Source organism: Schistocerca serialis, chromosome 3 (assembly GCF_023864345.2).
Source record: "Schistocerca serialis cubense isolate TAMUIC-IGC-003099 chromosome 3, iqSchSeri2.2, whole genome shotgun sequence".
NCBI classification, from domain to species: domain Eukaryota; kingdom Metazoa; phylum Arthropoda; class Insecta; order Orthoptera; family Acrididae; genus Schistocerca; species Schistocerca serialis.
The window spans coordinates 881,576,413-881,602,167 of NC_064640.1; the positions used below are offsets into that span (position 1 = coordinate 881,576,413).

Genomic DNA, 25,755 nt, shown 5'->3' on the forward strand with positions numbered 1-25,755 from the left:
GAGGGGGAGAAAGGGAAGGAAAGAGCCAGAGGTGAGGGGGGGGGGGGGGGGCAAGATGGGGGATGGGGAAGGATGCGGAAAGGTAAGGTATGCAGCCCGGAAAGGAAGGAAGGCCACATTAGCTCGGGGTCCCGTGCTCACTACGCACGTATCCACAAAAAGGGTTGTGGACCCCCTGGGGGGGAGAACTGCAGTGTTCTACCAGATATGGTCCTAGTGGGGGTGGTACGCACTTGCCTCGGAATACAGTTACCCAGCTACTTATAATAACCAAGAATTCAGCGTTTTTCTCATTAAAACGTAACTGCTAGAAATGAAAGACAAGTAATCATAGAATCAATGGGGGATCAAAAACCAAACCTTTAGATTATTGGTCTGGAATTTACCCACAGGGACACACTTCTGTGTACAGAATTAATAAATCATCTACCAAACAGAAACTGTGCTGAGCCACATGAACAAACACTGGTTATATGTGAAAAAGTGATGATTAAAAATAAACAACGAAAATACAGTGGTAGTCTATGTGGTGTCACCGCCAGACACCACACTTGCTAGGTGGTAGCCTTTAAATCGGCCGCGGTCCGTTAGTATACGTCGGACCCGCGTGTCGCCACTGTCAGTGATTGCAGACCGAGCGCCAACACACGGCAGGTCTAGAGAGACTTACTAGCACTCGCCCCAGTTGTACAGCCGGCGTTAATAGCAATGATTCAATGACAAATACGCTCTCATTTGCCGAGACGATAGTTAGCATAGCCTTCAGCTAAGTCATTTGCTACGACCTAGCAAGGTGCCATTACCAGTTAATATTGAAATTATAAAACATGTACGATCAAGAGCGATGTTCTCCAATTGTGGATTAAAGTTAAGTATTCCAAGAACTATGTTCTTTTCTTTATAGGATAATTACTTTACCTTGTTCCAGACCTCACGCCAATCTGCGTGAGCTTAAAAGCGTGCATTTCGGCCTCCTATAGCAACACTTCAGTCTATGTTACTGGTTAGTTATCAATAATAAATAATTACTTTTATTCAAAGAGTGAAATAACCTCATTATCCACAGATAATTTATTTGAGAATATTTTTTTAATTATTTATTTTTTCAAATAATGACCACTTCTGGTATTACTGTGCACTTGATTCAGATATAAAAGATTTTATTAGTGAAATACAAACAGGTAAACTAGTGCTAAAAAAGTTGTTGTTACAAAACAAATAAACTCTTTAAATTCTCACCATGCATCATCTGCTCCTAACTTCTCAGTCATTGTGTAGAGGCTTATACAATCCTGGAGAGAGAGTTTGGTGCTACTGCGTCGATGGCGCGGCTCGAATGAGTCCACCGAATGAACATCATATTCCTGGTAATACTGCTGTCTGGTATTTTGATTCCATTGAGTGACAATATATTGACCACCTGTATGCCCTGAAACTTATTATTTTTATGCCTTCGACTATTGGATACAACTAATTAAACAAATAACCCCTCATATATAAATGACTGAATAAACAGAACAGGTACTTGGAAAGTTTTGCAATGTTGGACTCAAGGTGAACAAGCAACAACATGCTTATGTACATATTTCTAACTTGTCCTCACAGGCAAAGGAGCAGCTCAGGCAACCCCTATCATTTTTACATAGCTGTCTATCAGTTAACAACAAACACAGTCACAGTAAAAGAAATTACTGTATAATTTTGTGGGAGTTTTTCTTTAAAACTGATGAAGGAAATGCTTTACATGAACAGAGAAGACGGTCCTCAGTGCTCTAGAATATTCAGATGGTTCAGTGTATATGATAGGCATAGTTAAACCCTTGATGATCCTATCTGCTCCACAGGACATTTGCTGCAGTACATGAGAGGCGTGCAGGTTATCACCAAAAAGAAATCTTTGGACTAGTCTGTACATCCAATTCATTCAAATATTCAAGACCACACTGAAGTATGGAAGCTATTTTTGATGGGCTGGATGGAACATTGTCGCTCATGAAATCTTCAAAATATTAGCAATTAAGGTGCACCTCACTTTGTGAATAGCACTGTTAGAAGCGCAAAGAACCTAATTTTAGTACCAAATAGTTGCAACAGAGTTTCATGGCAAAACATGGATGCTTGAAGATGAAGGTACACCTGTCACAGTCTGTCAAGAGGGAAATCATAGCTATTTCCATAATCCTATGAGGATCACAGTGGAAAGTTGCATGAAAAAAACCTGTTGACCCTTCATTAAGATGGCCACAATATTAATAAAATTGTACAGGTTACTTAGCTGCAACAGGCTTCGTAGTCATTAACCTGTCTTTAAACTGAAGAGCAAACAAACTAGTTCCCTCTCTCTCACTACCCCACTGCATCACAAGGAGAAACTACAAGCTGTTTCACAAACATATACTGACCCTCGAGAATGAGATTTTCACTCTGCAGCGGAGTGTGCGCTGATATGAAACTTCCTGGCAGATTAAAACTGTGTGCCCGACCGAGACTCGAACCGAGTTCGAATCTCGGTCGGGCACACAGTTTTAATCTGCCAGGAAGTTTCATATACTGACCCTTCTGCAATGCACCTTTCAAACCACAGATGATGCAGAGAGTGTTTATTTCTCACCAAAAGTGTTAACACTACATGGGATATACAGAACTAGTACCCAATATCTGCAACAAAATAAACACACCCCAACAGAATCTACAAAGATCAACGCATGCTGCAATGCTTTGCAAGAAACTGATTCTTGATCATCCAGTGAAGCAGTTTTAGCATTCTTCTTGGAAAGACCACTTCCCTCACAAGTGCTGCTCACTCTTCAGTTTACAGACTACACTACTAATCTTGCCCCATGTGATAGGGATGATGATCTCCTATAGGTATGAGATGATTATTGCACCCATCTATCTTAACATATTTGGGGGTGGGGGCGAATTATTTCAGAAATGGTTCACAATAACCATTCATTAAAAAAATTGGGACTGTATGCAAAACTTTCCTTGCACCTTAAAAGTAGCACTAGCTGTCAATTCACTTATACCACTGAAATCCACACGGCAAACTTGCTCAGTCTGCACCTTGAGACACTTCACTTCAAGGAATGAGTGACAATGAGCTACAAACACTGTGTCATTTGGTGACAACATGTTTACATTAACTCTGCGAATTAATCAATAGCTCAAAACAAGAAGTATATCTGAGCAGAAATTAAATAATTTTAAAATAAAATCAAAGCTATCATAAAACTATTTGCAATATATCTGCAATTAAATTCATTGCTGGAATCACATAAAACGCTATTCTAAATTATTGCGCTACTTACAGAACCTGTTTGTGCATGCATGGAGTACATGAATCTGACACTTTCTCATTAGATACTTTTTTGAAACATAACTCTTGTCCTACTGATAATGTGTTTACTTTATTAAAGCACTTGCACAGATCTCCCAAAGCATGTACAACTAACAATAACATCTAAAACTATGTTGGTTAAACCATGATTCCACCGAAAGACAACATACCACTAAACTATCATCTTCCGTAAGTACCATTTCATGAGCTATCTCAAGTAGAGCCAAAGAGAATAAAACCAGTTTTAAATATTAATGCTACAAATGTACTGTTGCAACAAAGGGCATCCACAGATAACTTTTACAAAATGTTACTTTACCTTACTGCTGACTATTAACTTTAAACTTGTCCCCCTACACAGACATTTATTTTCCTGTCTGTACTAAACTCTTTGCTGGAGGAAAAATGTGTGTTGTAACATACACTAAATTAATTAAAAAATATTTTTAGTAGTACTTAATGATATAGTTTCTGGAACTAACCTGGTAATTCAAATGGAACAAGGTCCGCATGTATTTTAAACACAACAGATGTAGTTGCTGGATTGACAACACACAGAGTGAATAGCTGATCTTCAGTGGCATCACCATTGCAAGGTTGGTTAATGTTGTCAGTGTCTTCACTCTGATGTTCTATCAGCTGATTTGATACTACAAATAAAAGCACAGTAACTATTACAACAGGAAAAGTCTAATACCTTGGGTTTAACAATTTATTATAAAAATCTCATATTACAAACAATTATAGTTATGCATTTGCACAAGTTCCCCCCAAATATAAACACACCTATGATGCCTGTTAAAACCTTATGTCTGCCAACAAACTTTTCACAACAATTATACAGCAACAGCATCACGAGTATCTTATGCCACAGGTGTGGCTTGCATCTTGACAGCATAGGTTCTCAGATACGTCACTGGTTTGAAGACTTTTTGAGTTATAGAACCTAGTACATTCTACTTGCAGGAAGTGTTCATCAGAGACAATGATAATGTCAAGAATGCCCCAGGCAAGTGTGCCAGTAAATGATCTGTCAGATAGCATAGGTAGCAATCTGGGACTTTGTGCTGTAACTAATAGAAAGAAATGTCCTTGGCTGCCACAAAGCCATGACAGTGATAGGCTTCCACACATGCAGGTGCAAGATCATTGTACAAATAAACTGAGCTGTATTTACAACACAGTAGTTTGCTGATGACACTGTTGTGTATGGAAAAGTGTCACTGAGTGACTGTAGAGAGTACAGTATAACTTGGACAGAATTTCTATTTGGCAGAATGAGTGGCAACTTGCTTTAATGTGGGTAAGTGTAACTTAATGTAAGAGAAATATTTATTTAATGTTCGAATACAATGTTAATTGTGTGCTGTTTGCCACAGTCACATCAATTAAAAATCCAGGCATAACATTGTAACACAAAGTGAAATGGAATGAGCACATAGGGGCAGCAAATGGCTGACTACAATATAATGGGAGAGTTCAGGGAAATGTAGCTCACCTACAAAGAACACAGTGTACAGAACGCTTGGTAAACCCATTCTTGCACACAACTTTGAGTGTTTGGCAACCCCTCCAGATCAGACTACAAATATACACTGAAGCAGCTCACAGAGTTGGGGCTAGATAGTTACTGGCCAGTTCAATCAGCATTATGGAAATGCTTTATGTATTAAATGGGAATCCTTGGTTGAATTCATCCAATATTTTAGCAAACAGCTATGACGAAGTTTAGAGATGCAGCATTTGCAACAGACTAGGGAATGATTCCATACCCTCCAACATTCTCACATATGTAAGGGCTCTAAGGATAAAATAAGGGAGTTAAGAGCTTGCAAACAAGTATACATGCAATAATTTTTCTCCTCACTCCATTTGCGAGTGGAACATAAAAGGGAATTACCACCAATGGGACAAAGTACCAACCCGTATGCATGTACAGTGGCTTCAGGATGACGACGACAATTATTATTATTATTATTATTATTCTGATACAGGGCACTGCACAGATACCCAAAATATGCTGGACTGAAAATGGCACAACACATACTTCACAGAGTGATGGATCCTCTTGTGGGAGGAGGAAACTGTGTATTAAAGGGGTATGTCCAATGTGCAGTCTGGTGAGCAGCACTTCCTCCCACTGGTGAGGGTGGCATGAAGTCCGCCATGCCAGTGTGGTCAATTTGAGTAACAGCTGTTTGTTTTCCTCCATCTCCAACTATTCAGTTTCCCGCTGATGCATAATTTGTCTCTCAGATAATGAGGTGATGGCACGAAAGGGGATGGCACATTGATATACACCACCATCCCAACATCTTAATTTGGCTGCTTTCTCAGCTACGTCACTTCCCTGTATCCTGGGGTGCCCAGGTACCTAGCAAAAGATTACCTCCTTGCCATGGTATTGGAGCCACTGTAGACAGTCGTAGATGAGCTGAATCAAGTGGTCTACTGGGTACATTTGATGGACAGCTTGTAGCACACCAAACAAGTCTGAACAGATGAGAAACCTTGTACTGTGATGCCTTTGAATCCACTCCATTGTGATTATCATGCTGCATAAGTCTGCATCATAATTTGTAAATTGTTCCAGAAGATGCACTTTAAAAATGCTATCAGGGAAAACAGTTAACAACCTAGATATTCCTCTGCTGCTATCAATCTGTATAAACAACAATAAAACTGTGGTACATACTTAAAATTGAATAAAATACAGTTGTTGGGCATCTGAAGACACCAAGGCACCAATTTGACCCATACTTAGCTGTGTATTCGGAGGTCTGCCATATCCAGATTCATGAAACAGTCAGTAGCACATATCTCAAATGACTTAGTCACATGGGAGCAATTGTTGAACAGCTGCTCAATGTTAGGGTGACTGCCACACTAAATGCCAATGACTGAGGCAATGCTGAGTTTTTCAGCGCCAGTTGAGCCAAGAGGTTCTGCCAAATCTAGAGTGGTGTTCAGCAGCCACTACACACAGACTTTGCAGTGGACTGATCTGACAGACTCCAGTCAATATCCAAATGCCTTCATGGTGCCTCTGGCATTTGAGGAAACAGATGAGGTGGCGGCTGACCATGTGATCGAGAGTCTTACCCACACAACTGGTAAGGGCTACACTCCAGTAACTATTAGGACTGGCATTATACTTGCCTAGTTTCCATACAGAAATTAATATTGCTTCCTTCCCAGTGACTCTGTACTGTCAATCATACCAGATGTGATTTAAACAAGATAGGAGCTTGTCTTTGGGTGCACGGCACAGATCACATAGTATGACACAATGAATCTGATAGGGTCCTTGAGCAGTGTCTGGCTGCAGCAGAGGTAATTCAAATTCCCACATGGAGAATGGAACATTGTAGATCTCCTCATTACACAAAAAAGCAGAGTCTCCTCATCTTCACTGTCCTAAGGGACATCTGAAACCCAGGAGTCTGTCCAGATGACACAGAGATGGTAAAAAAGTGTTCAGCTAAAACCTAAGCCATGTCTTTAGATGCATCCACCAACACTCCATGTCTCTACAAGGCCATATAGGGGGGTGTACCCTTGCCTGAAATTTGCCTGATTGGGTCCCAAACTAGTGCCGTGAAAGTGGACCAACCAATGGAAGTCGTGAATTCCTTTCAGGAGTTCCTCTTCTGTTCTGTTCTTTTACCTCTTGCCTTGCTTGTGCTTTCACGGACCTGAAGTCACAAAGGTTTTCTGTAGTTGCATGGTGTTTGAATTGCTGCAAAGCCACACACCTGGCTCTGATTGCTGAATTACATTCATCATTCAAGCAAGGGACAGGCCATCATATGCAGATGTTGCTACACTGGGTGAATGGAATTGATGACAGCCTGTTAGGTCACACATGTGGTATGGTTCATCATCTCCTAGGTACATTCCTGTTGTTCAAAGAAGGGCTACTGACTTTATCGCAATCAATTTGCACTTGGAAGCATCCGTCTTCGCGGTATCCTGTCAACCACTGTCTGAGTCAGTATGTGAATCCATATCGGAAAGTTGTTGATGTAATGCAAATCTGTGGCCACTTCTCACTGAACTGCATCAGCTGGGGAGCAAAAATGAATTTCAATGACTACAGATGACCTTGTAGTTGTAGAAAAGTGTGTTATATGACCAGAGTTTATATGGCAGATACTATCTAAATGGACAATTCTGTTGGTTCATCTGCCCACTGCAACTGCTCGTATAGCTGTGGTAAGAGGGACAGGAGAGGAGTGGCATCTGTCTTCAATGAAAACAGCCACCTCAATGTTAGCCCTGTCTCCAGTAACATCACTCTTCCTATAGGTGTAGTAACCCCCTAATGTAGGCATGTCAGCGATTTTAAAATGAGGTTCTTGAAGCAGATGCACAATGGTCCCTCCCTGAGCTGGGAGCTGCAATTCTGCCAAATTCAAGTTCTACTGCACTGTGGGAACCATTGATCAGCAAAGGTTGTCCTTTTCCTTCTTCCAAGGCAGCAGTGATTTACCTGAGAGGTCAGGGGGAACGTTAGATGGTGCTCAGCTCTCCAGTTCCTCAATGTGAATAAAAGTATTCTTGACAGTAAAACCATCATCAGAAAGCGAGTGTGCTCACCAATCCAAAGGTTTTGCTGCTGTTCACTTTCACTTTGAATGACTTTTTGTATGACTTTTTCTTACTTATAGGAGTTTCTTGCACAGGCAGAGACAATGGTTTAGTGAGTTTCTCATAGTGTGCTGCAGTTTGTGGCTAAGGTTCCAAGGCCAACATCAATGGCTTCTGAATGATTTCGGATTCTGCTGTAGCTTTTCCTCCCCACAAGTAAACTGACAAGTGCAACTACTCACACTTGCATCTCTGAACTTGCTTTGCATGGAGGTATCACATTTGGCAACTGGCTTCTTAAGGGCCGAAGCAAAAGAAGTAGCAAACACTGGAGGTTGCATAGCTTTGAAAGCTTTTTTAGCTTACCATAGGGTATGTCTCTCTTAACTTTCAACTCCTGAAGTTTCCATTTCTCATTATAAACTTTTCACTTCCTTGACCATACTGGCTAATCCCTAAGTAGCTTATAAATTTTGAAGAAAGTGTACGAGAGTTGCCCAATTTGTGAACTGAACTTTCAAAATAAGGTATTTGACCGTTTTCTGGAAATCATCTTACATGATAATTATGTAATTTTATGCTCATCACTTGCTGTTTTCCTCATGACTTTCAGTATTTCAAGGAAATGAAACAAGAAAGATAGAAAGATAGAAAGAAAGAAAGAAAGAAAGAAAGAAAGAACTGAAATGAAATTCAAATAATTTGAAAGCCTGCTAGAATGTTCCATTAGAGTTACATGATGCCAGTGACATCACTGGCTAGCACGCTACTCCTCTTGTCACAAAGCTCGTTTACAGCGATTTCTTGTTTTGAAATTTGTGATTTCGAAAATGGATTGCAATTGGTTCCTAAAAAGTTGTATTTTGAGTGTTCCAAAGAATGAGAAGATGTATAAAATGTGGTTCCAACTTACTCGTAAAGATCCAAATGAGATAGTGGTCATGTGAGTTTGTTTTTGTGAGGATCATTCTGATGTAAGTGAACACTCCATATGAACACAATGTCACATGCAGTATAATACATGCCGGACTTTCAACACAACATTCGTAAGATCAATCCTCATTCAGTTCGTTCTCTCTCTCTCTCTCTCTCTCTCTCTCTCTCTCTCTCTCTCTCTCTCTTTCTTTTTAGTATGTATTTTCATTTATTAACTTCCTTTTACATGTAATGAATTTGTGATGAATCACAAATTACGCAGTTCTTATTCTGGAGATTCTGAGAAATCATTTAATAACTTAAGAGCACATGATTCTTTCCAAACAAGTTGTTGAAGATAGTAATTTTCCACTTCCAAGTGTCTCTACTGAGCCTGTTGTAAAGCTGTATGATTCTGACAAAGAGAGAAATCGAGCACTGCTTGGAACCTATGAGGAATTATCGTAAGACCAGGGCATTATGATAAAATGAAAATTAGTCTTGCTTAAGCACTTTTAAATCATAGTGTTTCAGTAACAGTTATGCATACAGTAGAACAACAGATACTTTAAGTCCTGCTGCATTGACTGCGTATTTTTATAGACAAAATTTTTCAGTGGTTTAAATTAATGACCTGGAGGAACAGTAAAACTGCAATATGTCAAGATGTTGAATGAAAATATAATGGTGCTCTGCAGTTTCCCATGTGTTATTACACTGACTGAACAATTTAAAATTGAGAAAAAGGGCACCTGGAGAACAGTATTGGTTCTGGCAATAATGACAGCAATTAACAATCAGAATTATCTTCTGAATGAAAAATTTTCCACTGTGTTTTATTCTGCAAGCTTCCACAAGCTGCCCTAGAAAACCTTTCCAGCATGGTCCGAGCAAATAATTCAGTTCCCGAGTCCCTCAGATGCAAGACAATTCAGTGACTAGAATGAAATTTTCACTCTACAGCGGAGTGTGCGTTGATATGAAACTTCCTGACAGATTAAAACTGTGTGCCGGACCAAGACTCGAACTCGGGACCTTTGCCTTTCGCGGGCAAGTGCTCTACCAACTGAGCTACCCAAGCACGACTCATGCCCCGTCCTCACAGCTTTACTTCTGCCAGTACCTCGTCTCCTACCTTCCAAACTTTACAGAAGCTCTCCTGCGAACCTTGCAGAACTAGCACTCCTGGAAGAAAGGATATTGTGGAGACATGGTTTAGCACAGCCTTAGGGTTGTTTATAGAATGAAATTTTCACTCTACAGTGGAGTGTGCGCTGATATGAGGTACTGGCGGAATTAAAGCTTTGAGGACGGGCCGTGAGTCGTGCTTGGGTAGCTCAGTCGGTAGAGCACTTGCCCGCGAAAGGCAAAAGTCCCGAGTTCGAGTCTCGGTCCGGCACACAGTTTTAATCTGCCAGGAAGTTTCAATTCAGTGACTTATTGCTGTGTCACAGTCCTTCTGTCCCAGTCACCATGCAATGCAGTTTTCACATTTCTTATTCCCTGAACATAAAAATATTGGTTGGAGACCATAAGTGCGTCAGAGTTTTTGGAAGGTTTCCACAATTGGCATTCACAAAATTCCTTTCCGTTGTTACACAGAAGTTGTAAATGTGTTTTCCATCACCAAATAACTCAAATGTTTGCAAAAAAAGTATGGAAAACACTAGTAACTTTGGCTAACAGTCCTATAAGACACATATAGCTTTGTCCTATTCCTAGCCTGTTATGTCACCAAAGATTCAGATAACAACAGAGCATTTTCAATCACATGACCAAATCTTGAAATTTAATTGCTTTTAAGCTTTAATTGCACAAAAATAACAGATGTTTGTGAGAATATTGACTGAAAATGCTATTTGAATGTTACAATCATTCAGAATAACAACGATAAAAATCATATTTTTAACAAATAAAAAGAGCCTACTTTCACATGTAGCCCTCCCATTACATGTGATAGCAGTATGACTAAATCTTTTGACGTTTTAAGCATGGATTTGGGTTGGGAACTAATGGTCAAACCTTAAGACAGATACAGCCTGCGTGTATATGTTCAGGTAATTCTGGAAGCAGCACACGAAAGATGATTTCAGTTAGGTTATATGCTAATGATGCAAAGGTCAAGCAATCAGATCAAATCATGCCACAGGTCCAGACATTGATAGTGACCATGCACTTGTATTAGCCATGTGTAACATTTAAATTTAAAAGAACCAAGAGCTTTATCACCAAGATCTGGAGAGTAGAATGACTGACAGAAGAAGCAATAAATATGGATTTTGAAGAAAGAACGAATAAAATAGCTAGTGGAAATCATGAGCTAGTGAACTGGAATACTATCACGATGGGGATAATAGAAGCAACAAATGAGGTTTTAGGAACAAGAAAAGTGAAACCCAGAAAACTTTGGATGACAGAAGAAATACTACATTTAATTCAAGAAAGGAACAAGCTTAAGAAGGAAATCAATGTGGATGACTACAAAAGAATTAAAAGCCAAATTACAATCAAATGCAGAGGAGAAAAAGGTAAATGGACCAAAAAGTGTTGCCAAAGACATAGAAGAACATCAGAAATAGTGAACACAGGACCAAGTTTATAAGAAAAGCAGAACACTTCAGTACAAAACTAGAACAAAATCAGTAGTAGTAGTAGTAGTAGTAGTAGTAAAAAATAAAGAGTGAATATTACTGATAGACAATGATGAGATATGTGCTCATTGGAACAAATACATAGAAGACCAGTATGATAAGAGCTTTAAGAATGAAAGTAACCTGAAGACGTCAATGAGTGAGAAAGAGAAATTCAGGGTCCTCCAATCATGAGACATTAGTTTGAACATGCCCTTTGAAGCCTCAGAGAAGGAAAAGCAACTGGTGTTTATGACATTCCTGCAGAATTGCTGAGAAAAATGAGGTAAGCAACACAGAAGACCACTTATTCAGAGCAACAAAAAGACTACTACAAAAGAGGAATAATGCCACAAGACTTCAGACAGTGCAGGACCATTCGTACCACAAATAGGAAAGGCAACTGACTGCACCAGTTATTGAACACAACCAATGCTAATCACATGCCTCCAAAATACTCATTAATATAATTAAAAGCATGATAAAAGGAAAAGTAGATAAGTATATTGGAGAGGATCAGTTTGGATTTAGAGAACAAGTGAAGCAATTTTGGTCTTGAGAGTGCTATTGGAGAGAAGGCTAGATATGTAGAACAACTTACCTTACCTTCACTGTCTTAGAAAAAGCTTTTGACAATGTGAACTGGCAGCTACTCTTTACAAGTATGGAAAAAAGGACTTGACTGGAAGGATACAAGAATGACTAATTATCTGGATGAGAACCAAAGCACAAAAATGAACATCAATAAAATAGAGGAAGAGGTCAAGATTAGAAAAAGAGTTACACAAAGATGTCCCCCAATCCAGATAGTTATTTAACTTCTTCACTGAGGAAGCTATTCAGATCATGAAGGAGAAGACAAAGGGAATAAAAGCCAATGTTAAAAGGATTGTATTATATTTGCTGATGACATTATGATAGTTGCAGACTCTGAGCAAACTGGAAACAAAAGTAATGGTAGTTTGGAAAAGTATGGGAGAAATTAAAAACAATATATAATCTATGAATTCAGAATTGAGCACGTGAAACAATTTCGTTATCTCAGTAGTAAAATCAAAGAGGACAACAGATGCTTAATGGAAGTGAATAGTATTGGCAAAGCAGGTCTTTATGACTAAGAAAACATTTTAACCAGCAAACATATGAACATAGATGTCAGAAAAGCCTTTGTAAAATCATTTGCATGGAGTACACACAGAGAAGTGGAAGTTGGGACTCTGCATAAACTGGAAAGGAATCGACTTGAAGCTGCCGAAATGTGAATATAACAGAAAATGACAAGAATAGGCTGACAGAAAGAAAAAGCAGGGTGGAAGGCTTAATGGGGCGAACAAAAAGAGAAGATTGTTAACACTTAGAAGCCAACACCCATAAAAATATGGGTGCGCCTGACCAGCCTGAAAATCCGATGCCCGTGATTTTACGGGCACGTATGCTCGATCTTCCCCTTCCTTCGTTTACATGTTCGTAGGGCCCCCAATGGTCTGGGAGGCACAGCAGAGGCTATAGTTGAAGTATTTGACGCTAGATGGTGCGGGTATGCTGGACAAGGGAGAACCACTCTTTTTTTTTTGTGAGGCTTTGCGAGAGGGAATATTCTCCCGCGTGCGGGTTCAGCTGTGTCGTCATGGGGAAGTGTGGTTTGACGGATGATGAAGTCGCTTGTGAGTTATCGCGTGAGTTTGAAGAAACTGATGTTGATTTTTCGGAGGATGATGATTTGCTTGATTCTGATGATGACATAGACTATATTCAAGAAGAAGATTCTGAGTCTTCTGGTAAGGAATGAAGATAACAGAACACACATTATTTTTATTCAGATTTCAATTGAAAGAGCTTTCAATGCATAACTACTGTAGTAAGTGATTTTATTTGCAAATACTAGTTTTATGGTAGATTCAGACGAGGAGAGCGAACGTCGAAGTTCTTCAGAAGAATGTATTGCCATTGTTCCTGCTGATACCACACTTGAAGCGCGTGGGCGACCAAGGGTGAGTGTGAGAACTTTGCGCCGTACCAATTCTGAGGAAGGCTGGACGACTACTGATCATGTGCCAAATATCTATCCATTCTCAGGACACTCTGGAAAGTCCAACCTTACCAGTTTGGACCAGAACAGCACACCTCTAGACTTCTTTTTGTGTTAACTTATGGAAAGTATGGCAAATCATATAAAGCAGCAAACTAATCGCTATGCACAACAAAGCATAAGGAAATTATAAAGCACAAATTTCCTTTCACCAACCAGCTCGGTATCAAAGTGGAAAGGAGTTACTCTCATAGAAATAAGAAAGTTTCTGGCAATTGTAGTCCATATGTGTGTACGTGTGAGACCCCATATATGAGAGCACTGGTCCAAGAATCCTGTTGTGTCATCTAATTTCTGTCCAAACAACCTGAGCCATGACAGGTTTCTTTCTATTTAGAGAAACTTTCAAATCAGTGATAATCCAGTTGCTACGAAAAAAGGAGAAGCTGGCTATGACCCACTGCACAAGGTGAGACCCCTGCTGGATATTGTGCCTGCTAATTTCCAGCGAGCATATACGCACTCTCAAAACATTACATTGCATGTGCATATTTCGTGGCCATGTGTATTTCCAGCAGTACATGCCACAGAAGCCAAATAAATATGGTATAAAACTGTACATGTTGTCAGAGACAGGTTATGTCTGGAATTTTTCTGTTTATGCAGGTGAGAGGTCCGACACAGTAACACTCGTAAAGACATTGCTTGGGAACCTGTCAGGATAAGGTTACACTTTGTTTACGGACAGATACTACACCAGTCCAGTCCTTCCATCAGAACTGGAAGCTGCAAAAAATGCTCTTGTGGGAACTACAAGAAAATCTAGACAGGGATTACTTTCTGCTATAAAACATCCGAAACTTAAGCTAGGTGAACAAATTTTTAGGCGTAAAGCAAATATCTTGGCATTCTGTTGGAAGGACAAAAGAAATGTGCACACTGCTGAGATTGTGATGTTTATTGATAAGAGAGACAGAGAGAAGTCAAAACCAGCCTGTGTGGTGGACTATAATAAAAACAAGTTGGGTGTTGACTTATCAGACCAATGACTATCATACAGGGCTTTTGAGCATCGAACTGTGAAGTGGTGGAGAAAGTTGTCATTCCACATAATACCTATGGTCATGATAAATTCAAGTATATTGTACAACAAGGTAACCGGAAAATGCCTCACAACATCACAGTTTATGACAACTACCTTTGCAGGTCTTGCAGACACCAGAGATCTCGAACCATTTTCTGTAAAAGATCGAGACAGAAATAGCCAAGAAACAGAAGCAAAAACAATGTGTAATGTGTTCTCTGGGAGGCAGAAAGCTTACTGGGAAAGTGTGGCGCAAAGACACAAGCTACCAGGGTAGTGAATGCACATTAGTATTGTGCAAACTACCCTGTTTCAAGATTTATCATACAAAGACCAAAATTGCATCTTAAAATAAAGACTAAGGAGGCTACTGTATATAAAACAAGCAGTATAAATAATTATTGAAATTCTTGTTTAAAATAATGTAGTTTTCCTTCCGAGCATTAAGTGCATATATCCTTGACCAATTTTTCCTCTTTTCAAAAACAATGCTATAATTGAAAGTTTCATGAAAGCATATATTAATTAAAAGAACGAAGTATTATACATAGCTTCAAGTTCAGGCTCTTCAATAAGGGTAATGCCATTACTATAACAAAAACCATTTAAGAGTTGTAGTAAATTAAAATACGCTAAAAACAGCTAGGCCTTGTGGTAGAGCTTCATGCGCTATGGCTCGGGGCCCCAAATGTTAAAGGAAATATAGAAAACAGAAAAATAAAATTTATTGGACATGTCATCAGACGCAGCACCTTCATCATTAATATTCTGAAAGGAAAGTGCTGGGAAAGAAAGGACAAGGATAGCCTAGAATGAAGTATCTGGAAGGCATCAAGAAGAGGGCAGGATGTGACAGTTCCTAACATGAACAGCCAATGACAGAAGAGAGTGGTTACATTGACAAGACATTAGCCTTTAGAATATGTACAAATGTAATTCTGGAATGCTGAAGATTACAATAAAAGAAGCAGTTGGTCCCAATGTGCCATTGACTCTCCTCATATAGTTCTGAACTTCCATGACACCCACATTTTTCCATTCTTCACATAACTACTCAGGGTCCAGCTTTATTACAACGGAGTAGGTAACAATGCCTTTACAGAAGTTAAAGGTGTTATGCACCTCAGCCACAACAGGGTGATCAGGGAACACCTAGTATCCCAGAAGCTTAGATACATACTTAGTGTGACGTGGCAGTTTCAACTAGGAATGTTTTGTTACAGTCATTTAATACTTCCTCCAGACCCCAGCAATAAACTTTGTGAATATAGAAAGGACTTCTCAAAGGCTCCCTATGCTCTCTTTTTTATGATAAAAAAGTGTTATGGCTGACTAGCATGCCGTTACTTTAATTCTCAGACTACTAATCGGGCTGACAAACCGACCAAACTTTCTTTTGTTCAGTGGGTGCAGGTACTAGCTGACAGTACACCCGTCACTTCAGGGGCACATGTGAACTGAGTCTGTTCCATAGGGCTCCCACAAGCCATTAGAGAAACAAATATCGACTCAGGCAGATACCTGCATGCTTGGGCAAGCCTTATGCAACTGGGAGGGGGTTGAGAGGAGGGGGCAGTTGCCCCAGAGCTTGCTCACTTGAGATTATTTTACTTCAGCAGCCATTCACTCTATCAGCACAAAGCACACATTGAGGTTGAAGGTTTTTTTTAATAGAGGTGTGCATCTTTCTCGCAGTCCAGGCTGCAAAGCCTAGGCCCCCAATCTCTGAAACGCACAATGCTCCATCGCTGTGTCTAACGATGGTCCCTGAAGCATATGCAGAATTTATGGCAGCAGCAGCAGCTGAAGAAGTACTAGTACTAGTAGTAGTAGTAGTAGTAGTAGTAGTGGTATGATAGCATTGGCCAGCCCTCAGCTCAAGAAATTCTGGGCCATCACACCAGTACCCAACCACTGCTGGCAGAGCTCCATGGGAAAAAACAGCCATCCATTCCGTAAGTTGTGGGTCACTCCTCATCAGGGCCCTCACCTGATGCCTGTCCAGCTTGGGTGGCCTTGCCAGTAATAGGCTACTGCTGGCATAGTCCTCAGTGTCACTGACGTACACATATCCTCCCGTCGAGCACTGAAGGTACCTACAATAAGGCGGTGTTCCCAGGGAGGGAGTGGCTTCTGGAGTAGATATGTAGTGGATCGGTGCATAAGATCATAGTATTTTTTGTAAGTTTAATAAAAACACCAGACACACACAACAGAGTTTATATACATCAATAATATATTCTCCTTCACTATTTACAACAGTCTGCCAAGACTGGGGTAACTTTTTGATTGCGCAACTGTACAAATCGAAACAATGGCTGCAATCAAGTTCTTGCTAACTCTATTTTTGTAGTTTATGCAAAACTTTTAAAAATATATGACCCTTCCAGGATTCGAACATGTAAACTCTTAAACAGCAGCTGAATGCACTATCTGTTGCGCCACGCAATGCCTGCCAGATGCAGTACCTCTGCTGAGTGCTTTCTACAAAGGAAATCAGCACTAAGTTTTGCCAAGGATAATTCTGTTATCCTGTGGGTCATAGCTCATGACTGATAATCAACAATCTAGTTAAAATATATGGACCCATTTGTGAAAATTGTAGAATTCCTTAGTTTTGAGCGAGTTTAATGGCACTGCAGAGAGCAGCAAAAAGTGTCTGTCATTGCACATATCACCACTGGGAGCATAAACGCATCAACTTTCTCAAGGCCTCCACTATCATTGTTCACAAAATTCCTTCCCATTGTTACTTAAAAGTTGTAATCGCATTTTCCATCATCAAATCACTAAATTGTTTGAAGTAAAAGTGCATAAAAACCTGGTAACTTTGGCTAAAGCTCCTAAGACACATGTATGACTGTCTTATTCCTAGCCTATGGCATCATCAAATTACAAGCCAATAACAGACTGTTTTCGATCACATGATCAAGTCTTGATATTTAATGATTTTTTAAGCTTTAATTACATAGAAATAACCGATATTTTGTGAGAATATTGACCATAAATGCTATTTAAATGCTATGCTCAATCCGAACAATATTTTTAACACAGGAAAATAGTCTATTGCACCAGCTGCCTGTAGGCACAGAGGATGACCTCAAAAGCAAAACAACAGGAGTCACTGGTGCCAATATAAGCCACAACTTTTAACACCTAAAATTTGAGCTCTCAGTAACTAATAAACCCCTAACACACACACACACACACACACACACACACACACACACACACACACACACACACACACCGTGCCCCATTAAACAATTAGAAAGTGATGGATGGTTTATTGCCTTAATGAATGTGCATCTACCTATGTTATACTGTATGTGAATAAATATTTGTATATGACCTGCCATCAGATTTCATAAACTTCTGTCTGTATGGAATCGTGGCAAATATACCACCAGGGACATACAGATACCACTATCAACATGAAATGTATTCCACATATAAAATGGTATACAGCCTTATTTGGCTTTTAACACATATCTACCAATATGTGCTGCCATTAATCAGCCCAAGAAACTTTTCTATATCTTCCACAAATTAAATTGTGGCATTCCCGCATCCATGTTAGTCATTATGTCCCGCAGATCACAGTCAACAAAGTATAGGTGGTTATTTTCTTCAATTAGGTGCTAATATAAACCTCTGCTGCTCTCTTCTTGCCAGGAGCTTAATTTTTCAAAGGGAAAGGGCCTGTTTTCATCCCCTAAGTGATTATGGAAATGTAAGTTTGACTGTGCCAATGACCTTGCACTGTTAACACCGGTTCCTGTCAGATCACCGAAGTTGAGTACTGTTGTGCTTAGCTTGCACTTTGATGTGTAACCGTCCAGTCTGCCGACTGCTGTTCAAAGCGGGGTGCACTCACTCTTTGTGGGGCAAACTGAGGAGCTACTTGATTGAGGACCAGGCATCCAGTGATGCCTATAGGCTGAGGATGGCAAGGTGGTTGGTAAGTACCGTAGGGGTCTTTCAAGACCAGTTCGGAAGGAGTTAAGTTTAGCTTTTAAGTTTGATGGTATGGACTTCAGAAAGTTGTGTGTCATCCTGAACAAAGACCCTTGGATAACAAGAGTGGCACATTGTCAGAAGTAAGTAAATGTTCTGGGTCTCCTGCAAAAACAGTTCTGCTGCTGTATAGATATCATGTGCAACACTGTGTACGAACAAAGTGGCACGATAACTGGAAACTTTCTCCAAACTCTAAGTACATGGGACAGTATGATTCTTGTGGGCAAAAATCTAAATTGCACACATACTCACCATGAAATTCTGGTTGTATATGGACCAAATGCAATGTTGTGTCCAGCCATAGTGAAATAGCGGCAAAAATTTGACCAAGGCAGAACATACATGGGTAATGCTGATTGGGAAGTCCGGATCTTGCACCATGTGATTCCATCTTTTCAGCAAGCCGAAAGAACATCTGCAGTGGGTGTCAGGGTGGGGATGTGTGGTGGTGGTGGTGGTGGTGGTGGTGGTGGTGGTAAGTTCCTATGGGACCAAACTGCTGAGGTCATCAGTTCCCAGGCTTACACACTACATCAACTAACTTACACTAAGGACAACAGACAACACACACACCCATGCCTGAGGAAGGACTCGGGGGAGGGGGGAGAGGGGTTGGGGAGGGGGGGGGAGGGGTTGGGGGAGGGGACTGGAGGGGGGTGGGCTTTCCTATGGTGGTTCCCTGACCAAGGAGACGAAATGAATGATTTGTAGAACATCCAGAACAATTTTTACAGAAACTTGATGACTACGTTAAAAAATAGAATCATGTATACATTCACTTTGAGGTATAGTGCAGCATTCAATAAAAGTTACTTAGTCTGCCATAATTATGTGTAGGTAACTTTTTGAAGTCTCCTCGTAAACAAAGTACGATGGAGAGCTCTCGAATAACACATCAATGAGGTGGCAGTAATAGCAACAATAGGTGTGTGGTGAGAAGAGAAACATTTAGTTTTCATACACCCTTCAGAAAGAAAATACTCAATCATTCATCATACTGAGCTAAATAAATATCAGCCTAATTTGCAACAAATATTTTTCTACTAAATTATGTTTGAAATGATCAATACTTGCCTGAATTTGACTCCTCGTCAACACTGAGCCTATGAAGCCTGTTATCATTTTGTGATACCAAGAAAGGAGTTAACTTCTCAATTATGGCATCATATAACACAGCATGAGAAATTTGATCCTTTGGTAATGTCACAATTATAGGAATTCCAAATAGCTGACTAAAATTAAATGTTTGATTTGGGTTATATTCCCACATACAGACTGGAATCATTATCGAATTGGAATTGTTCCTATCTGGTACTTCGTATCTGCAACGTAATAGATTTAAATATTTTTAAGTATGAGTAAAATATTTTATTATCTACAGTACATCAAAATATACAGAATAACATAATCAAATATTATATTTCTTGCATCAATAAAAATACAGTACTACTTATTATTATTAAAAAAACAGCAAAGGTAAAAGAACACTATGATAAAAATATTGGTACCGTATCCACAATATATCCACCAAAAGCTATGAGTGTAAAGCAGTGACTTGGAAAACACAAATGTGAATTAGGAAAGTGTAGCAGAAGCTAACGAAAAATGTAATTATATTATTTAAAAAAAAGATGTTATTTAATTATACAAATGACAGAATCAGCTATAACAGAACTTTGTATCTCTAATTTTGTCTAAGAGGTGGTGACATATGAATTGCTCGTCGGATCCTGTGTAGAAGTTCGGTCGTGGTGCAGTTCTAAGGATTTCATTTCTTTATTGTGGAATTCCGTTTCTGTAAGGTTCTTTTGGGACACAACTTGAAATAATTTCTGATATGCATTTTTCTTTTGTGTAACTCACTTATTATTTCACTTCCCGGAAGTACACACTTTTAACATAACTTCTGGACAGAATGCACAATTTATATTATACATAGTACGGGGTGACATTACCTCCCATTTCCATATGCACTAACTGACAATTCATGACTGGCAGTCTGTGACATCTGTCTGGGCTCCACAATGACAATAAGCAGAGCTCAGCTCAGAGATATACCTAGCTTATTCAAAGACTAGTCGTAATTCATTCTTAATCCATGACAGCACTGTTTTTTCTGGCATCCTCACACTCAAGTTGAATACATCTATATGTTATTTCAGATTATTTAATTTAATTACATTTCATTGAGAGAATAAAAGCAATTAAAAGAAGTATTGAATAGATAATTTGTCCTTCAGGTCCGTATAATTATTTCTTGTCACTGCAACCTACAGTCCCACTTCAAAAGCACACAAATAATAAGTTTCCACAGCTAAAAGAATGAAAGACAGTGAAAGGAAGGAAGGTTATGGCAGAGTAACAGTATTTACTTTTCATAAATCAACTGAAATACACACTTTATAACAAAAATTTCATTTCTGATCAAAATTAGCTTTGACAATTTCCTGTTACCCACAAACTTCTCTGTAATGTGCTGCTAGAGAACTACCATGAAAATGAAACTAGAGGATAGTTCTGTAAGTTTGTTCTTGATGCAGAAGATACATTTCAGGACTTTTTACTTGAAGTTCTAATGCCAAAGATAAATTAATGGTAGAAACATACCTACACTAAATACACCTTAACAAGCTGAAAGTGAACTGTGTTTCCTCTTAGTGATGCACATAATTTTCACTCAGCTACCTGATCTCCAACTGTGAAATTTTTAAAAAGTAAGTCTACTCAAAAATGCTTCTTTTTTCATAATGACAAATCTGTAAGTTGTCTTCTGTACTGAATGTGTTGATTTCTTATCATGCGACAATAAGTTCCCTCCTCTCCTAGCTGTCGAAAAATGGCATTCTGTTTTTGCTGGAGACAGTGAAAATTGCTTTGAAATATTATCAAAGTTCAACTATCACTATACCACCTATAATTGTTGGAATAATGATTGGTCCATCCCTATGAAAATTAACATGTTCCAGCGGCACTATTTTAGTTCCTAATATGGTACAAGTTCATAGGTGAGTTCTGTACCTCACTTTTGACACTCCTAGTTGCATGTAGTGTCAAATCTTGCAAACTGGACAGGTCCTCCTGTCCAGTCTAATCCGCTTCCTGTTTGGAAATGCTGTAACTGCGGTGGGTGCACTTCCTGGTGCATCCGGTCCTCTGTCCAGGGCATCAGGTAAATGTGGGACACCGTAGCGAATGGACACATGTCTTGAACGGAAAAGCACGCCTTGTGCACTTTGTAAGGTATTATGAGAATACACATATTTTGATATCAAAGGTTATGTTTTTGTAATTCATTTGAGTGGGTAGAAGGGGAGGATAGTCAGTCCTCCTGTACGGTAAACATACTAAAGCAGGACCAGAGGCCCACAAGCAAACTGCATACATGTTTTCACCTTCCTCTGTGTTCAGAGACATGTGTTTGCTGATGGTTAATGTGTCTTGTTGAACTCCATACATGAGGAACACAAACACAGATGGTGCCAATCGTCATGTTTGTGAGGACACTTGCTCCAGCCAAAACTTCGCCAGAAGCAGACGGTGTCGGCTACCATCTTCTGTGATGTCATCTGCTGCTCCTGTCAAAGCTTCAATATTGCAGTGCCATCTGCCAGTATCCGTGACATCACTGCTGTTCCGCCCATGTAAACCTCAACCAGGTAAGTCCAACTGTTGGCTGCCTGTTACCATCTGCCTATTCCCAAAATTGATTCTTGTGAGGGGACAAAATTGGCCATACAGAGAGGAGTCAAAAAGGCCACTGTGAGGGAGTTTTGTGCATGTTGCAGACAGTGCTAGGCACTGAAATGCTGGGATCAAAACTGAGCAGTGTGATGTTGATTAACATTGATTTTGAGTTGTCTCAAGCACACCTGGAAGTAAGGACAGGGTAGAATTCAAGGATTCCTGGGACTTAAACTTCACTGAAGCCAGATCAATGGGCAGAGCTGGAATTTTTGAAAAGAATGTAGTCACTGTCTTCTGAAGAAAGCAACAGTACACAGACCTTAAAACTGCCACACAATATGTATTGTGCCACACGCGTCAAAAATATTTGTGAGAGTACTTCACCAAAGAATGGAAGAGAAAACTGAAAGATTGTGGCAAGGAAATATATGTTGCATTTGCAGTTTTGGAAAATGATTTTGATAATATGGAATAAAATGTTTTCTGTTCTTAGGTAATGTGGTGTCAATTACAGAGGGAGAAGGGTAATTAACTTCCTTCATGTGAAGCAGACTGGGGTAGTCAGTGCTGAAAAAATGATAAATAATAACAGAACCTATAAAGGTATAGGGCAAGGTTGCTCATTGTCACCTTATAAATTTGTACATAGAAGAAGCAATTATGGAAATAATACACTGTCTTGTGGGAGTAGCTTATCATGGCAAAAACAAGCAAGATAGTTTGCTGATAACATGGCAATAGGTGCTGCAACTGAAGAGGAATCAAGTTTGGTTCTTAATGAAATGGAGTATTTACTAACTGGTGGTTATAATATGCACATAAACACAGTAGTGGCTGACGATCATGTGCTGATGTGCAACAGTACACTGTAAATCATCACACTAAAATTATGTCACTTACCTTCAAATGCAAGCCAAATGCCATTTCTCTTTGAATGCATGCTGGTATGCAAATAAAATGGACAAAAACATGTTTTGTAATGCGCTGCCCTCAGTTGCCTGAGACTGCAGCCGTGCGTGTGTGTGTGTGTGTGTGTGTGTGTGTGTGTGTGTGTGTGTGTGTGTGTGTGTGCGTCTTCTAATTTTTGACAAAAGCCTCACTGGCCGAAGGCTATACTTGTGACAGCCTTTTTTGTTGTGCTTATCTGTGACTCAGCACCTCCACTATATGGTGAGTGGCAACTTTCTTTTTCACAATATTGTTGACTATAAGATGAAGTATTTTCCCAAATTTTTCACTCAAAAAAATACAGGATTGTCTTATATTCACTGATTAAGCTATTGCTGCCGAGGTCAATCTCCTTAGATTGTTTAATGGATTAATATAGGGGTTGTTTTACATTTGCAGATGAAGCTTTGGCTATCTAGGTTTCGTACAAATTTATTTTGAATAATCCTGAAGGGTAAAGCTCCGCAAATGAAACATGCTTTTGAATAGGCTTGAGACTTCCTGATATGCTGAAGTGCTTTATACAGCATTGACCTTGCTTGAACAATCATGTGACATTTGACTTGTGGTGCTGGTGCAAGAGATTCACGAGAAACTATGAACTAGCCACTACTACAATCTAACACTCTGCTTAAAAACTGATAATTTTATGAAGCACAGGAGTATTTGAACAGGTTTATAATAAAAGTTCTCATTCATGTATGGATACCATATACATACGTTTATTCTGCTATTTAATTAAAGGTAACATTCAAAGATGAAAATCTTGTACTTAAAAAACCATTAGTTGATCCTGAACCGAAGTCAGTATTTTGCAGAGTTATGAGAAACTGTAATGATTTTCCAAGTGGACCGCAAATGACAAATTCGGTGACTGGTCACATATTAGAATATTGGCGAAAAATGTTACAAGCTTTAGAACAAGATTATGACAATCTGCTGAAATGAGCAAGAAAATTAATCCAGAATTAAATGTCTAACAAATGAAAATACATCACATTAAATTGACTGCAACTGTTATCGCAAGAATAAATTACAGCAGAAAGGCCTGTTGTGGAGATAGTACCAACAGATGTCACTAGATGGTGGAACAAGTGAAAGTTTGAGGATTGGACTGAACCATAAGTGCAAACTTTTATTTGTGTATTAGTTACTGTTGTTACATAAGACCTGCAGCCTAAAATATATTGCCATCCACGTGCCACTGTTGCTCAAGTACAGCATTACAGAATGCGGAGGAACAGTGATACCAGCTTATCTGAGAACTGCGATGAGTGTGGGGGGAGGGGAGTATTGAGCAGACAGCAAATTTTGTCGCTTAGCAAACCATGAGACTGTATATTGGGTATTTTGGCTTTTTATGAACATGTACCATGTTTGAATTGCACTTTGCCTGAATCCATTTGTACTCAGAATCAAACTGACTTTAAAATTTGACAAATTTTCCACAATAGCAAACATTTCTGCAGGAGATGCTGAAAGTCTACATTGGGGCAGACAATCTGCTTGGAAGTAAGAGACACTGTAACATTCACATGTCAGTATAGAAGTGCAATCCACTGTGATGTCAGGTCCCACAGTAGCTAAAATTCCAGAAATCATATATTTGTGAAAACGAAGATAGGTGGTCTATAAGTTTTGCACCTGTCCTGTTAGGATGATGATGATTAAAAATAGTGATACCACAGACGACTGGCTAAGTAAACAAAAAAATGCAAATAAGATAAAAATTAATTAAATCTTACATCAAAAAAAGTTTGTAATTCTGATTAGTCAGACTGTTAAAAATATTTTTTTTTTCTAGGAGCCTCTGTAAAAAAAAAAATAGGCAGCTGATATTCAGGGTTGTCTTCTTTGTCTTCTACTTGGGTAAATATGGTATAAACCAGGGTCAAATGTTGAAATGATTGTCATCTGCACAAAGTCAACTCAGAGGTGGGTGATGTAAAGTATTGTGTGAGCAACATGGCGAATTCTGTACATGATCTGCTAAAGGGGATCTTTTCCAGGAAGGAGAAAGTCAGAGTTAAAGAGATCGTTAGACCTACTCCAAACTTAAATTTAAAAAGGGGAAGGTATGGGATGGGGTTCACCGATTTTGCTCGAACTGTGCAAATATGAGAATGTAGATGGCCCTTTCAAGTTCCTACAATATTTTGCCTGAATGGTTCATAGGGTAAGGTCAAATGCTCACTAAGTATTTATGAATAGAGTATGAGAGATTCTTTAAGCCGCTCTGGATTTACTGATGTCATGGTGCAGTTGTCAAGAGCACTGATTGGCATTCATCAGCTCAGGTTCGACCCCCCTACTACAACATTTTTGCCCCCTTTCTTGCAATGTTAAACAATTAATTATAAAACACTTGAACAGTTCAATTTATATATGTAAACTCACTGTATCAAATTTATTTACAATTAATACCTTTGTAAGTGGTGAAACAAAACAAGTATATGAGGAAATTTAATATGGAAGTGTATGACAAGAGTTGGACTTGCAGGAGGAATGTTCGCAA

The 25,755-nt window shown here is 39.3% G+C and overlaps 1 protein-coding gene across 4 annotated transcripts in view; it reads right to left on the bottom strand.

Moving 5' to 3' along the window:
* Positions 1 to 25,755, bottom strand: part of LOC126471102 (ubiquitin carboxyl-terminal hydrolase 15-like) — a 184,954-nt gene that overhangs the window by 37,318 nt on the left and 121,881 nt on the right. For 2 of the 4 annotated variants that reach the window (XM_050099175.1, XM_050099174.1), the window contains exons 12-14: positions 19,683 to 19,930; positions 3,823 to 3,990; positions 1,240 to 1,435 (exon numbers count right to left, since the gene is read on the bottom strand). In XM_050099175.1, coding sequence (XP_049955132.1) covers positions 1,240 to 1,435; positions 3,823 to 3,990; positions 19,683 to 19,930 — 612 coding nt within the window. The remainder of the gene's footprint in view (positions 1 to 1,239; positions 1,436 to 3,822; positions 3,991 to 19,682; positions 19,931 to 25,755) is intronic. The other 2 variants (XM_050099179.1, XM_050099178.1) reach the window with 2 other exon arrangements.